The sequence below is a fragment of the Acanthopagrus latus genome, chromosome 11 (assembly GCF_904848185.1).
Source record: "Acanthopagrus latus isolate v.2019 chromosome 11, fAcaLat1.1, whole genome shotgun sequence".
NCBI lineage: Eukaryota > Metazoa > Chordata > Actinopteri > Spariformes > Sparidae > Acanthopagrus > Acanthopagrus latus.
Window position 1 is genome coordinate 13,580,316 of NC_051049.1, and position 16,022 is coordinate 13,596,337.

The 16,022-nt window shown below is 42.5% G+C and overlaps 1 protein-coding gene across 6 annotated transcripts in view; it reads right to left on the reverse strand.

Annotated features, from left to right (window-relative positions):
* Window positions 1-16,022, reverse strand: part of agbl4 (ATP/GTP binding protein-like 4) — a 279,730-nt gene that overhangs the window by 118,169 nt on the left and 145,539 nt on the right. For all 6 annotated transcript variants that reach the window (XR_005077889.1, XR_005077890.1, XR_005077891.1 and 3 more), the window contains exon 5: window positions 13,465-13,681. Coding sequence is in view for 3 of the 6 variants with exons in the window: in XM_037115638.1 (XP_036971533.1) it covers window positions 13,465-13,681 (217 nt within the window). In the remaining 3 variants the exon portion in view is untranslated. The remainder of the gene's footprint in view (window positions 1-13,464; window positions 13,682-16,022) is intronic.

The following is a 16,022-nucleotide window of genomic DNA, read 5'->3' on the forward strand; positions in this document are numbered from 1 at the left end:
GCGTACACGTGTGTGTTACATCAGCCGCATGCGTGCTTTCTCTTTCTCTTTCCATGCTCTCACACGTCCCTGTGAGACTGTCATGTGGGCAAAGTTTAACAACTTCAGGGGAACAATAGGTGACAGGGACCTCAAATCTACCCGCCTGTTTCCACAGTAACCAAGAGAGGAGGAGTAAAAAAGGAAGGAGGGAGGGAAGAGGAAATAAGTCTCCATCACTCATGCACACATCCATTGCTATTTGAAGCCATCAGTCACTAAAGTCAAGTCTGTCCCTTGGAACTTAGCATGCAGGCACTAGCCTGTGTGACTGGCGCCAGTAATCTGTCTGGATGTTGTCGATCTGTTATCCTAAGCAGTGGGGTGAATGCACCCATTTTCAATGCTTCATGATGGGCAATTGAGTCGAAGTAAACTTCAAATGATCAGGCAGAAATAATATATTTTCTTTGAGTAATCAAACAAAGGTGTGATTCCTGCCGCTGCTAACTTTTGATGCAGATAGATGAGGGGGAACTTAGACACTGATTTAATTAGATCACACTAGATGAAATCAGATTAGATGAAACTGAAATTGGGCCATCACAGCAGCAGTGACAGGATACAGAAGAAAGGGATATAACCACAGAGGGGAAGTTGTATAAATGTACTCAAACTGACCAAGTGCTAATATATGAATAAAAAAAGTGCAAAAACCTTATACATGCAGACGACACTCAGCTTTAGATAACATCACTGGGAATTATTAAAGGGATTAAGTTAATGCCTTTAGCATGATTAGCATTTCAGCTTAATCAATAGTATTTCCAATATCTGTTAAAATGAACCATTTCAGGTCTTCTCTCACCTGCATGGCTGCATATGTGCATGTCAGCCTGCCATTCCACTGAGACAACAAGCTGTATAAGTGTTGCTAACTCATTAAAGCGCACACAAGGGGGAATTTTTTTCCTTAGAGAGATGGCTCCTTTCAAATTCTGTCTCCCGCAAAAGGAATCGAAGAGGCAAAACTTGAAAAGGGAAGGCACACATATATGACGACTCAAAAGAATGAGGCAAACAAATGCAAAATAAAGACATTTTTTTTGAGACTGCTGTTGATTTTCTTCCTCCCTCACTATCAATAGGGACTCCTGCATGGAAATGGAGAAATGGATTGACAGGAAACAGAATACTCATTTCCTGCAAAATGTTTCCACAGCCATCAGATGGCATCAAACAATGAGGCACACGGAGACGGAGGAGAGGATACAAGACGGAGAAATCGTGCTACAGAAAACCAGACCCCCGCATGCCTCCTCCATGCCCCCATTGTGCCCTATGGACCCTGCACCCTGCTCTGCCGCGTCTCTGATGAAAAGCAGGCCGCAATCCCTTTCAATTTGGCCAGTGTGCCCCAGTCCTGTTAAAGGCAATCGACTGGCTGAACAGAGGCACTATATCACAATATGCAGGTGTAGACGAGCCAGGCAGAGGAGAGAGGAGAGACATGGCGCCTTAGGAGAGAGAAAGGGACTCTGGCATCCATCTCTCTCACACTTAGGCTGACGTTCAACCATGGGGGAGAAACACACACTCGCAGACACACGCGCAAGGCTGGGGCCGGGCAGCGGTGGGAGAGCGAGAAAACGAGAGGTGAGAGAGAATAGAAAAGTGGAGGAAAAATGGGACCCGTCACTTCCTTCATTTTTTTTTCTCTTCTCACTTCAGGTTAAAAAAAAAAAAAAAAAAAAAAAGAAGAAGATAGAATGAAAAGAAAAAAAAATTGTGGAACTGGGATGTGGTGCGGTGAAGAAGAAAAAAAAAATCTCTGGAATGAGAGCAAGGTGTTTGTTTTTGTGGTGGGTAAATGCCTCTGTAGGCGTGGGAGAGGCCAGTGGCTTGGCTGGAGCTGTTTGTTATCGGGGGTCTCCAGGTCCCCCAGGCGTGCCGAGCTGCTGGCCTGAATCAGAGGGGCTGAGCCTGGGGCAGGGTGAAGAGTCAGAGCCCATGCCCGAGGATGGGTGAGAAGGCCAATAGACTGGAGAGAGCAACACGGACCTGAAGAGGGTTGTACAAAAAACATGGAGGATCTGATTTATCCCACAAACATGTTTTGCCATTTCCTTCTTAGGGTCTAAATAAGCATCTCGTGCCCAAGTGCTCAAACCAAGCAATGTAGCCAAAATACTGTAATAGACCATGTATAAATCTCGACTCTACAAGGTACCATAGAGGACATCATTGAGTGCTGTACATTGAGATCGAGGATGTCTGATGCACACTTGGCATGTAAGAGTATAAAGCCTTCATACCCTCTCTACCTCTCAAAGGGAAAACTGAGGAAATGGAAGCTGAGAGCACACACAGTACACACTCAGGTCAAGGATTGGATACCATGTGACATCTCATCTGTTTCATTGAGAATGCGCATCACACATGATTGTTGAGTGGTGAGGTCTATAACTGTAGGCGAGGATAAAATTGCAGTCTGTAATCACACCGTTTAACCATGACCTGTCAGTCATCCGTGGCTCTCGGCTCCAGCTTATCGCCAACATATTGGATTGGATCAATCCTCTGTATCTAGGATTCAAAAGTAATCTATACCCTGCAGAAATATCAACCAACATAGTGTACATGCAAATCGTTGTCTCTCTCTGGTCCTTAGGACTTCAGGGAAGATTATATTTTATAAGGCAGTGTTATGTCATGTATTTTCAACCTCACTGTTGAAATAAGCTCGACATGCTTTATTGTTAGACTTGATCTCGCTTGACCACTCTCCTTCTCAGTTTTAAGAAGAATACAGACTGCCTGACAAAAAAAAAGACCAGATGTAACTGAAGCAAAAGTTACACTTTCTCTAGAAAATTCAGTTTCAACATTATTTTCTGACAAATTCATTACTTATTACCGACCTGCTGAGGCTTCACACTAGGCAGGTTTCTATCCGAATGGCATGCAATGTGAAAAGGAAAAAGCATATTACTGCACATTTCCCTCCAAGACCATTATACAAATATTAGTGATTGGTTCATCCTGATAAACAGCTGACTTACCGAAGACAGCTGACTTCTTACGCTATTGTATTAGACGATGCAGTGATAAAAACTGTCAGTCAAGCCCCAAATCGTTGGTAAACAATGTAGAAAACATTATGGACAATATGACATATGTGTTTCATGTATCATTTTGAAGAGGGTTACAGTCTCCTTGCCAGTTTACACAGAAGTGTTCGTCTGCTGTTCTATTTGCTTCAGGGAAGTTTAAGCCTTTTTCTCCACGTTTCCATGCAGGTTCCTTCATGCACAAAAACTGAAAATGCTCTTAAAAACAGGTCAATAGAAACAGGTATTGATTAAGATGTACTTTGCATCTTTGCACCTAACGAGCGCTGTTACTTTGTCCCCCGCTGGCATGGCTTTACGAATGGAGTATAGACAGGGGTAACAAAAAGTGACTCTTCTAATGTACTTAAGGGCATGCCATCCTTTAATACTGGGTTAAGGGACAGACAAAACCATACATATGCACGCACCCAAATACAAGTATATGTACGGCACCTGAAGTAAACAGGCCAAACTTTATTCCTTACAAGTAACTTTTGACAAGTTCTCTTCCACATCCTGGAGTTGTATTCAGACGTGCTAGAAGGGAGTGTTGGAGAGCAGTCATGTAGAAAGAGAATGCTGTTACTGGAGTTATTAACAGGCTCCTGTGTTTCCCTCCTCTCAGCTGAGCTATTCAGAGCATAGCGTCCTCATCTGCCACAAACACATGCCGACAGACAGACACAGCAGACGGACACACCGTGCAGCTCCTCTACGCGCTGCGCAGTAATATGTTTTTTGCCCATTTACAACAAATTAAGTTTCCCTCAAAGTGAATTTCAAGCTTGGCTGCCTTTGGAGGCCGAGCAACTCTCTTTTCATTAATTTTCATTCTTTTCCCCCCAAACAAATGATCTACTGTACAGCACTCTCTGCGTTACTCTCCTCTCTCCGTCTTTCACTGTCTCTTGTTTTCTCCCCTCTTTGCCTTCTTTTTCCTGCTCGCTGGTAAATTTGGGCCGGGCAATGGAAAGCAATTACACTGTCAGAAAGGTGTATTCTGATTTATTAAAAGCCTTGAATGCTATCTGTTTTGTTCCCTCTTTGTGTCCCCCTGGGGAACTGCGTCCTGATACCCAAATGAGACAGAGTGAGTGCTCCCTGCTCAGTGCTCCATCCTGAGCGTCATCTAGAAAGCCGGCAGAGTAAATATCCATTTGCAGAGGACGCCAGAAAGACGGCTGTAACGGAGCTGCGAGGATGGGAATAGATTTGCCTCTTAAGCCCAAGAGGTGGGGGACACGAAAAGGACGAAGAGAGGCGTAAAGAGGTAGAGATGTGTCTGCTGACTGCGACATAGGCTCAGTCTGAAATGACATTCTTCTTCATCGTTAATTTCATAAACCAGGTCCTCAACTATCATCCATCGAACTCAAGCTCAGAGCACTGAAGGCCCTTTCAGAGAACTTTTTATGAGCTTAAATCCTAATCATTGAAACACCAGCGAAGCAAGCGGAGAAGAGCGACAGAGGGGGGCAGAAATAAGACACAGAGCACCAAGCCATTATGTGTGAATGGGTTCCAATTTCCAAAATAAATATTATCTCTGTCTGAGTAACCTGAAATCTGCTTGCTTTTGTGCCAACATTATAATAAGGATCAACAAGGGGTCAGCGCTGAGTGAACATCACATCATCAATTTCAGAGAGCTTCACCTGGGATACTTTAATCTATTTATCTCCCATATTTTGTCCAAACAAAGTTGACCTGCACTGTGTAAAACTGTTAAGTCAAACACACCATCAGCACATGCGTGCAGAGGGCTTTAGCGACCGTGCCAAATGCACTCCCCACCACCACCTCTCCCTCATTACCACGTTCTTGACCGCCAGAGAGACAGGAGAGATGCAGTGGTGGGAATGCGTAATAAAGCATCTAGTATCCTTGGGGAACCATTGGTTGGAGATAAGAGACCATACAGAGGTATAACGTAAGGACATACATCATAAACCTGCTTATCTTCTGCTCCCTCTGGACCAGCATTCTCAGTCAATGGTCTCGGGCCGAAAGACAGTCATGGCCGAACAATTTCTTTTTTTTTTTTCTTTTCAGATTCCTGTGCTAGACAACAGACACTTCCACCCAATGAGGGTCACTCACTAATGAAGCAGCATATTGTTGCCAAGAAACCTGCAATGATATAACGGTGACCTTTCCATCTTTGAGGAATTTTCTCTTTCACTGTGACGCTGAGCTGCTGTAGGCAGTGATTAACATATTACCAGACGATAAAGAGTCTAGCTCTTTCATCCGGATACCTGCTTTAGCTGCTGCCAGGGAAAATACAAAACTTCCTGAGGCCGACAGAGAACAATTTAAGACAAATGCAAAAAAGAAACAAAGAACCCCCCCCAAAAAACAGGGAAACAAAATGGCAAAGAGGTAATGCAAGGACCCATGAAGTTAACAACAAACAGAAGGCAGACACAAAGGGAAAACCCCATCAGAACTTAGCTGTGGAAGTGAAAAAAAAAAGTGGAGTGAAAATTAAATTTCCACCTGCTGATATAGCTGCATTCCTTATGTTGCCTTGTCTTTTTCTTTTGCATTTCCTTTTTTGAAATAACTTTCTCCCCCCCATCCCTGTTTGATGTTGAGGCCACAGCTAATGCATTCATGAACAGTCTGCCACTAAAGGCGGGGGAAAAAAAAAAAACAGGAAAAAAAAACCCCTCTGTTATCTTGAGCTGTTTACCTCTCAGCTTGGGGAAAAGCAGTTTACTTACTTGAATGGTGCCAGCTTGCTTGACTGGTGAAGTGCTTGTGTCTGTCTTCAATTTGTGCTAACAAAGCTACAAAACTATCAGTGTCTTCCGGGATGTACAGCTAACATTCCTAATCGTCTGCCTGGCCCCATCTGTCTCCTTCATATGTGTAGTAATGACACCGACACTGTGGGTAAGATGCCATTTTTGCTTCTGTATAACCAGCAGATTCTCTTCTTTCACTACTATAACGCAAAGTGGGTGCTCACATCTCTTATATGGTTTCACTTTGCAGTATCACCTCATTCACATGATAAAGTGCTGATTGGCCATTCAGGTGTTGGCCTTTGAAAGAGGCAGTCAGTAGTTAGAGGGCTCTCTTCATCACAAACCAATCACACAGACATTCACTGAACAGCTCCAGTGTCAAGAACTGCACTCTCAGAGTCCGCTTTGGGAGAAAGTTTGCATTAATTAGTTAATTAAAACTGGCAGTGCGTCACAATGGATGCTGTTACATGACTCGATGATAAGGCATGATGTGGAAAAACTCTGCCTGAGAAGATATGAATGGTGTCACAACACTGAAAACACACCGTGATAGGATTGTGCTGTTCGTGATGTCTCAGACAGCTCAATCATTATTCATATTCATTTTATTCCTAAAAGTTAACTCATTCATTTGGTGTGCAAAATACACGCAGATATTTCTTGTCCAGGAGTCCAAATCTATAATTGAACTTTCTGTCTTTCCAACATTTGGAACTTAGTGAAAAATGTTTAATATCCTCTAACAAAAAAGTCTCATTGCAATCGAAAAACTCCAAGTTTCAAACCTAAATTGATTCCTACCTGACAAAAAGCCTGTTGTCAGTTGTACTTTTTCTAATGGAATAAAATATGCACTACAAAGAGAGCTCTTAACAGTGCTGATTCTGGTGGCTTTGGAAAAAAGCAGTATGAGCACCACCACCTTGTTTTTAAAGAGCCTGATCCAGCTTGCACATGCATTTAGAAAGCAAGTGAAAGAAAGACACAGCATATTCTTAACAACAATTTACTTTTTTAGGGTTAGGGTAATATATCAATTTGTGGCCATGCAACAGTAATAACTGTTATATCCCAATGGTGAAACACAGCATTTCGTTTTAGCACTGTACCATACCACCAACGATGACTGTATTTTTTTGTAGGCTAACCCAGAAGTTGGCATTGCCCTGGTTTCTTTTGAGAAACAGCTAAATCATGTTTCAATTACATGTTAGATCATTACATAAAATATGCTGTATGCCAAATGTAAGTCTTACACTTACACACTTCACACTTTACATTCAGGAAGAATGAAACACTTCAGAGATGAACACTGCTCTTATGATTTGCACTCGACAGGGGTAAGAAAGCTAACGTTCTGTGAACGAGCTACATCACGGTCACTTGACTTCGATGTCACCATCTCTAAAGCTCCCTACTACACTATACTATAAATTCATCAATCTACAAGTTTGAAGTTTTGGGTAAGCACAATTTCAGCTAGAGTTGCTTGTAAAGATGGATTAGTGACTAGAGGAGTCTGTGTCTGCGGGACGATGTCTAATGTCCACGACTTGTTAGAAATGCCTTTTAAAGACAAGTGAATCAATTTCAAATTCATACACTGGGTACTGACTGATGTGTTATGTCACAGGACAAACATGAAAATATCTTCTATCCTATCTTAAAACCTATTCAAAACTAACATTGACTTCTTGACAATGGAATTGGGAGTGGAACACTGCTAGGACTCATTCCTGCAACACTCCACAGAGCAGGGTCTTTCTACAGGCTGTCAATTAGTTCTCAGCACAGCAAAAAAAAATAAAAATAAAAATACTACTCTGACAAAAAAAACAAAAAATGAATAAGTCAGAATCTGTGCTCTGTGACGGTCATCAAGAATAGCTTTCATAACTTTATAGAAATAGCCAATCTTCTAGCTGATGGTCTTGTTTTCTTCTGCAGCTCACGCAGAGGCATCGGTATAAAACTGAGATTGTTTCATTACCAGTTAAAAGTTCCTCGCAGTACGCTTACATGAGAGGCGAGATGTGCCTAACCCATTCATTGTATGTTTCCTGTGTTTTCTGTGTCTCCATCAGTTTGCCGAGTCGGCTCCTCCAGTATGGCTGCTGACCTTCTCCTCTCTCCACGGCTGGAGTGGCTATTGATTGGATCTTGGCACACAGTGTACAAACACAGAGATAAGGAGAGAGAGAGGCAGCCAGGCAGATATAGCTGCAGTGCCCACTCCACTCCCCTCCTCTTGCTCCAGACGCAAAAAAAAAAAAAAAACCGACCCTGTTCTTCGAGACTCCACTCCCACTGAGCAGACACCCAGACATGGTACCTGAACACTGATAGCAGACAGGATTAGGTCTAAAATTCAATCACAACAGTCTAAGTAATGTTAAGTCACTGCAGCTGACAGTGACCGCTGCCTCTCTTCAGCACAGTACAAGTGATCTATCAAAATCTGTCTTTGATTTGCGAGTTTTCAAAAGGGGAAAAAAAAAAAAGTGACATCCCTGTTCTGTGATTCTAAGATCAATATTTTTTTTTTTTCCTTGATGTGTGTATGTGAAGAGAATAACAGAATAATAGCGAGCACAGATTTAGGCCTCTCAAGTAGCATGCAGTTTAGGTCGCAGACAACTTTAAAGCTGGTCGGTGGCCTGTCCACTCCACCACCCTGAGGTCACTCATTTACACTTTCCTTCCATCTGGTCTACAGGCAGAGGCTGTGCTGTGTCAGAGGTGACTAATAGTGTCATAGCCCTACCCTCCACAACGGGGCCAGCAGAAGGAAAATTCAAACTGCTGCCTCCGCAACTCCGGGCAGACACTGCCAACTAGTGAGAAAAAAGGAAAAAACGCTTTGTCAACAGGCAAGGTGCGCAAATAAGGTTTTTTCAATTCCAGATGGCCAGTGGGAAACTTGAGTAGCATACAGAAATGAAGAAATAGTTTGAAAGAAGGAAGCAGTAGGCATCTTTTCAAAAAGGCTTGTTAGTACTGTAGCAGGTCAAATGCATGTTGTCTCTTTCTCTGTGTCTCGGCGGACATGGATGCCTCAGGGGGAGAAAGAGAGAGGGTTTGCTCAGATACTGTCAGGATGGTCTACAAAGGGAAATGTTCAGACAGACAGGGACCAGAGGAACAGATGCTGATGAACCCGCCATGAACCTAGCTGAGCAGGAATCCAACCCCTTCTCCTCCGGGGAATAAGAGTAATTCTCCTGGTATTTGTCTTTGTGGGAGATGTATGCGTGTGTGTGTGTGTGTGTGTGTGTGTGTGTGTGTGTGTGTGTGTGTGTGTGTGCCTGTGTGTGGGTGTGTGTTCGTGTGTGTGTGTGTGGCTGCTTGTGGGTGCGTGTTCGTGTGTGAGTGTGTGTTTTAAGGATCTATGTGTTTTAGTCATTGTAGGTAATCACCGTCAGCTAATAAGTAGTCAGCCATTGCGGAGGACAGGACACCGTTTGAGAGTGGGGGAGATAAGGGGAGAGAGATGAGGTGAGCCACCCCTTGTTGCTAGAAAATGGTTAAAAAAAAAACATTGATCATGTGACCAAAGTAGGGAGTAGATTAGGGATACAGCTCAACTTCCCCCGCTCCTATACTCAATTCACCCCATGCACGGAGTAAGTTGTGCCACAAGACCACTTTTTTTGGACATGCTATATTATTGAAACAGTTAGGTTTACACTCATTCTGTTTTTTTGAAGGGGGGCACAACATCCTGAAATATATGCAGTTAGCGACAAAACTATGATTGCCTTGATGCAGTGATCCTAAATATTACCCCAGTCTCCCCTATTGTTTGTTTAACCTGTGCTAAATGTACATGTCTGGCTACTGCTCCCAGCCAGTCAATAATAACTGTAAAAAAGCTAATTGTTCTTACACTTCTGTTTTGTTAAAACTGCGTAAATAAGACATAACATGCAGACAGCCAGGCTAGCTTCCCCCTGTTTCCAGTCTGGGTAGCTGTCGCCTAATTTTCAACAAACAGATATGGGAGTTGTATCTTCTTGATTGACTTGCTGCCAGTGAACACACAAGGATATTTGCCAAAATCTCAACGAATACCTTTTGGAAGTTATTTAAAAGAGGACATTAATTTTGCAAATCTGAGTATTGGTGGACTAGTCAGCAGCTCGATGTTGAGCGGGCAAAAGCCTAACACCAGAAGCACAGTCCTCTTTAGTCACGTTGACATGGGAACAGCCAACAGGTTCTTGTCTGAGGACCTCAGACTACGTGCAGGACAGCAGCACAGTAATTCAGAGACATAGGTTTGGTCCAGGCCAGTGCTTTGAATGTAACAAGTAAAACTTTAAAATCTGTGTTAAACAGCCAATGTAAAGAGTGACTAAAATTGTTATTTGTTAGTCAGTTTGAAGTCTGTGAATTGTTTTCTGATTTATGTCAGTACAGTCGGTAATCTAAACGTGAGGAGTTGAAAGCATGTACAACGGATTTAGTGTCTCTGACGCTCAGAAATGAAAAGATTTTGTCAGTATATCTTGACAAAAACAAGAGTGGAAGAACTTGCTAATATGCATTTAAAAAATAAGGTTGGACTCACACAACACACTGGTAAGCTCTGACAGAAAGCTTAGTACTGATTTCAAAAAGGACCTAGTGAGGACTGTAGTTGCGTTTGTAGATTGTCAGGGCCATTGATGAGCATCTCACTTTTATCAGAATTTAGACATCCAGTTTTTAGACAATCTTTTATGGCAGATTTAAGACTGTGCTGAGACCAATTGGGATTTTCCACCTGCTCTACCAATAACCACTTCTTTCTTGTTTCTCTTTCTAGATGATCAGCAGTGAAAATCTTAGGGAGTTACCAGCTACTGTGAGATGTAGAAATGAAAGTAAAATGTCCCAAACAGGTGAATCACAGTCTTATTGTAAAGCCTAAATTGGCGGTTTGAGTGAGAGTAAAAGATTTGAGAGCTGAGAGGCTGATCTGAAAGTGTTATACAGATCCTCCTGGCTTTCCCTTTTCATTCATTCCTGAATTTCTACATCTCTCTCCCTGTGTCTGTCCCTCTATCCTTCCATCTCAATTTAAGTCTTCTCAGAAGCTCAAATGAACTCAATCTGGTTCAGTGTTTTTTACCATTAATTTTAATCCACTCTGCTTTGGCGCATCTTGGTTTGAGTGAGAAAGTTAAAAAAGTACCTGACTTAAAAATCAGTAAACACTACCTCATTCATAAAGATGAAGAGGGCTGGAGGTAAAAAATTAAAACAAGCTGACCTTTTTTACAGTATCTGAGTCTGCCAGGGCAGGCTGGATGGTGGAGATTTTGTTCAGGGGGAATATAGTGTAGAAAACAAATTAGTCAGCAAGATAGAAGAATGCCACTGCAAATGGCCCTTGCTCTTATTTCCACCCTTATGAGATAACTGTACCCATTAGAAGGTTAAAGCTATTGTGGTGTCTCTGCAAAGACTCTGTCTCGGAAAAACGGCAGCAATCCGTCTTTAAACTTTGATGCAGGCAGAAAGCTCTCCTCATCCCTTCGCCTCTGACCTGTGTGTGTATGTGTGTGGAGTTGCATATGTGCATGAGATAGAGAGGCGTGGGGTGGCAGACAGAGAAAGAGATATGAGAGGGTGGGGCTGGGCTGTCTGCCACCCAGGCCCAGAGAACATAAAGAGAAAAATACGGCCATAAAACCTCTCTATGACTATGAATACTAATACTGACTACGTGAGCCAAACCAAGCAAGTCTGTCCTCTCTCTGTTCCCCTCTGTCTCACTCAGACAAATGATGTGGCTTAAAAATAAAGCACAAAGAATACTGTGCTGCACAGGGAGAATTGTAAAGCTTTCGTATTTACACTATGACACACAAAACACAGTAGTAGTACAGATGGACAGAGAAGATCAGTGACATACTCTTTACTTCCTGGCCTTCAAACCACATGTCCATTTTATACTTGTTTAATGCTGTGATGTTCTTCACCGTGATGGTCTTTCTTCTGGCTGTATAGCGACAACAGGTTGTGTAGTTGTAAGAAATAACAGACTGCTAGTACTGGTATACTGTCAATCAAAAGTACAAATTGTGACCGTACAGCCAAGTGAAACAGTTGGACGGGCCTGCAAAATCCTCAGTTGTTTTTTTTTCTTTTTCTTTTGTCTTTTTTGATTTATTGATTGCTGTTGGGATGTTGTGAGACTTTCTGACTTTCAAATATTACAAAAGATGATTAAAGAACAGCATACCAACCCAAGCTTTTTTGTATTTTAATCATCTTCCAGAAGGGTGATTTCACTTTTGCCACAGCACAAGGACAGAATAAGTACATAAAAATAAGGAAGCTCAAAGAAGCGAAGCAACACATAAAAGTAAGAATAGAACCTACAGAAACTATAAAAGAGCAATTATACTTTTCTGAGCTATTGTCATGCATTGATACACCAAGGTGCTTTATTACATTTGTGTTGATGAATGAATGATGAATCTATATATATATGTATATTATACATAGCATATAAATATGTGAAATATGGCAATGTATGTGCAAGTGCACCAAACAATTCAGTGATATATTAGAAATGATTATTATTATTATTAACAACACACAGTTTGTCATTTTAGTTGTATCAAATCCCATTTTAATTATTCATGGTCACTTTTTTTTGTTACCGAACACTCTTGAGCTGTGTTCAGTAACTAGTAGCTAATGCAACTAAACATCCCCTGCTCCTGCTTCCCGTCATGAACAGCATTCAACTGGTGAACCACACGATGGCTTTAAATCCTCTCAGTCTTGTTAGCTAAACTGAAAATAAATAACTGAGTTGTTCTATTTCTGTTGTAAATCCATGTTTGCTGAGTAGCTGGTCATGTAATTTCCAGCAAAAGTTTGAGGACCCTGAAGTAAAATGCATTTGCCTTTACAACCTGGTGAATCCTTTCCCTTACTTTTAAATATTGAATTCTCATCGAAGCTGCTTTTAAAATACAACAACAATTATAGTCTAAAATACTTACCTTAATATTTATTTATCGAGGTATTACTACTGTCAGCCATTTCATGCCATGGTTTCTACATTTTCTATATTTTATGGTCAGGCACTCCTTACAACTACCTGTACTTTCATGCCCCCCCCCCCTTGCAGGGAGCTTTTCTCTGACAAATGTTGGAGGACAGAAGAAAAAGTCATAATCTCTCAAGCATTTCTAATGAGTTTTTCTCCTACAATTATTTGATAAGAGCAGACAAGACTGGAGGCAGCGTGTATGATACACTAGCTCCTACTGCCGAGGTGAGAGCTCTACTGATTACACACGGAGTCATTTACACACAAACACACACATGCACACACCCAGAGGCTTACAGTCCGTCATTTCTGAGTGCAGCAATCCTAATAATAACACGAGAGGCTGAAGTTATGACCGGCAGGCACACCCAAGTTACCATTCCAGGTCCCCTTATTCTGAAAACACACACTGGCACACACACACACACGCACACACACACATTACAACTTACAACCCCTCCACCAGTGATTTTTCACCACCTTCTGGCTTATCTGCTCCAGCCATAAAAAAAAAACAGTATCGACCTCCCCCCCACCCAAATGCACTTCCCATCTCCCAACTCACCACACTGAGTCCCAGCTGCTCCCTCTGCAGGTAGGGCAGGTTCCTGCGCTCCAGGCTGGCCAGGTAGTGCTGGAGTCTGGAGTAGGTGTAAGGGTAGCAGTAGGCAAATTGATAAACGTCATCCTCGCGGTCAAAGCAGAAGGCAAAAGACATGACATAGTTGCGCCGGTGGTCAGGGCAACGGTAGTAGTACACGTTTTTGGCTGGAAGCCTCTGCCTGCAACAGCAAAACACAGAGTAAAGAGAAATTAGAGAGGTAATTAACCAAACAGGCCTTTTTAATTCAAGAATGTGACATCTAAAAGGGTTAAAACTGTATCAGGTGCTGATTTGAGGAACAGTGAGAGCACAGGGGGAAAAAGTGCAGAAAGTGTGAAGACAGACAAGGAAACAGTGACTCCTGAGTTATCCACAGAGAGAGTTGAGAAATCGTAACGCTGAAGTTGCGTCAACTTGTCAGTTTGTCGTCTTCCGGAGATGTTGAACTCAGCTGGCAAAGGAGAACAAGGACAGCTGGAAGTGAGGGGATATCACCTGGCACTCAAGCTGCTTGGGAAGTCTGAGGGGGTTCTTAACTCATGAGGAGTGAATGTTAAAACAAACCAGCACAGAAAATTGATTATTTTTTTCTAAACTAACGACAATTTCTGATCATTTATCACCATTTTGAGACTCCTCATTTGTCATTCGAACACAACAGGGACTATTCATTATTTGAGGCAAACCCAGAAAGCACAAAATGCAATGAAACATAATTTAGAATAAAAATGAATTATATCAGTGAAACAACTACATTAAATTACAGTGATTGATAACTGTCAACCAACCTGATAAATTAAAGGCAGATTGAGATTTCTAACATCACTCTCTTTCAGAATAACTTTCAGAAACGCAACACTTACACCAATTTGATGAATGAAAAGAACACCAGCAATGGTCCGACACCATGGTTGAAAAAAAAAAAATGCCTTGTATGTCATTAATTTACTCTCTTCGCTCTTCTTTGAGCACTCGCATTTTTACCTCTGCTTGTAATTCATCAGGCCTCTGGAGGATTTGGCATCGCAGTTTGAGTATCAAATGTGGTCGCCTGGTGTTTTTCAGCTTTGCATATTAAAAGGCAGTAATTTTCCAAGCGAGCGCGAGAAATTCTAAATATGACGACTTTGACACCTTTGCGCTATCTGTGGTGATTTACATGATGTGTAATATCGAAGTGAAGTCTGAGTGGAAAGCAGAAAATGTGTTTGCTTTTTTTGCTTGAGGCCTCAAGTCGTGAGCAATTTGGAAAACTTTAGAAAAAAGAGCGAGGGACGGTTGAGCATCTAATCTGTGCATCGGTATGACATATTTCTTGTTGTGCTGAACGTTGTGGGGTGTTTGTGATGTGCTGCGCATTGTGTGTTCTCTGCTGAACTGCGTAGTCCATGTTGGATGCTGGGTCCGGGGCGAAATAGGATGACTGATCCATACCCTCGTAGATGATCGATGGGGTGCGGGGACAGGACTGCTGCTGTCTATAGAACTTCTCTGCTTACTCTACATGTTTTCTCTTTGCCTGTCTGTCTTCCTATCTCTCCTTGTTTAGCCCCCACCACTGAGACATGGTCAGGAGGATACCATATGCATGCAAGTAACTATTTGCCTCCTTTCTATCTCCATCTTTCCTTTTTTCCCCCCGTCTTTCTCCAAATCTCTGCTGTCTCTTCCTGTCACTCACAGACTCTGCCTTGACAGTTTACGTGAGGAAGACCAAGCATGGGGGAACAACAGCAACTGAGAGAGGAGGATAAAAGGGGGAAGAAGATGGGGATGACGAGTGACTGGTGGGTTTGGGGTGTTGGGAGCAGGGAGAAAGGTGGAATAAGGAGATAAGGAGAAGATGAGAGAGCAGGGCGATGGCAGATCTGGGCCTGATACGAAGATACACTGAAACGGGTGGCGGCTAGCAGCGCAGTGGCTGTGTGATGGTGGGACTGGCGACCGAGCTAGCGTCTCTGGCAGCAGATCAGATGAAGATGCTATCGGGGGCTGTGATAGGAACAGCACCTGATAATCAACAAACAGGACAGACTGCTCTGCGCTAGCTCTGACGGAGTGAACTTCTCTCTGTGACTCACCTCTGAAGAGGGAGGACACACAAGAGTTTTTATGTTTGCTCAGACACCCTAATGCATCCGGTTTTTGGCGGCAGACTCGCATCGAAATGCATAGTGAACACACTCTCATGCATTTTCAAACACTTGAAGATGTCCCTGCAGGTAGCTAGTAAAACAAAAAGCTAAATCATTCGGCCTCTCTCAGACGGTGGGGGAGAGGGGAGCGGGAGGCAGGGCTGATTATTCCTTCAGTGGAGGAGAAAGGGGAATGTATCTGCATGTGGCTATCTCAGCAGAATACTAATGCAGCCAGTGGCCAGCTATACCACACCCAGCTTACCAGCCTTGTCTTACGGATTGTAAAGCAGCACAAAGAAGTGGGAGAAAATTGAGAGCACCCTCCCTAATTACACATAAATATAATTCTTACAATTGTGCAGGTTTAAACTTGAACATTCA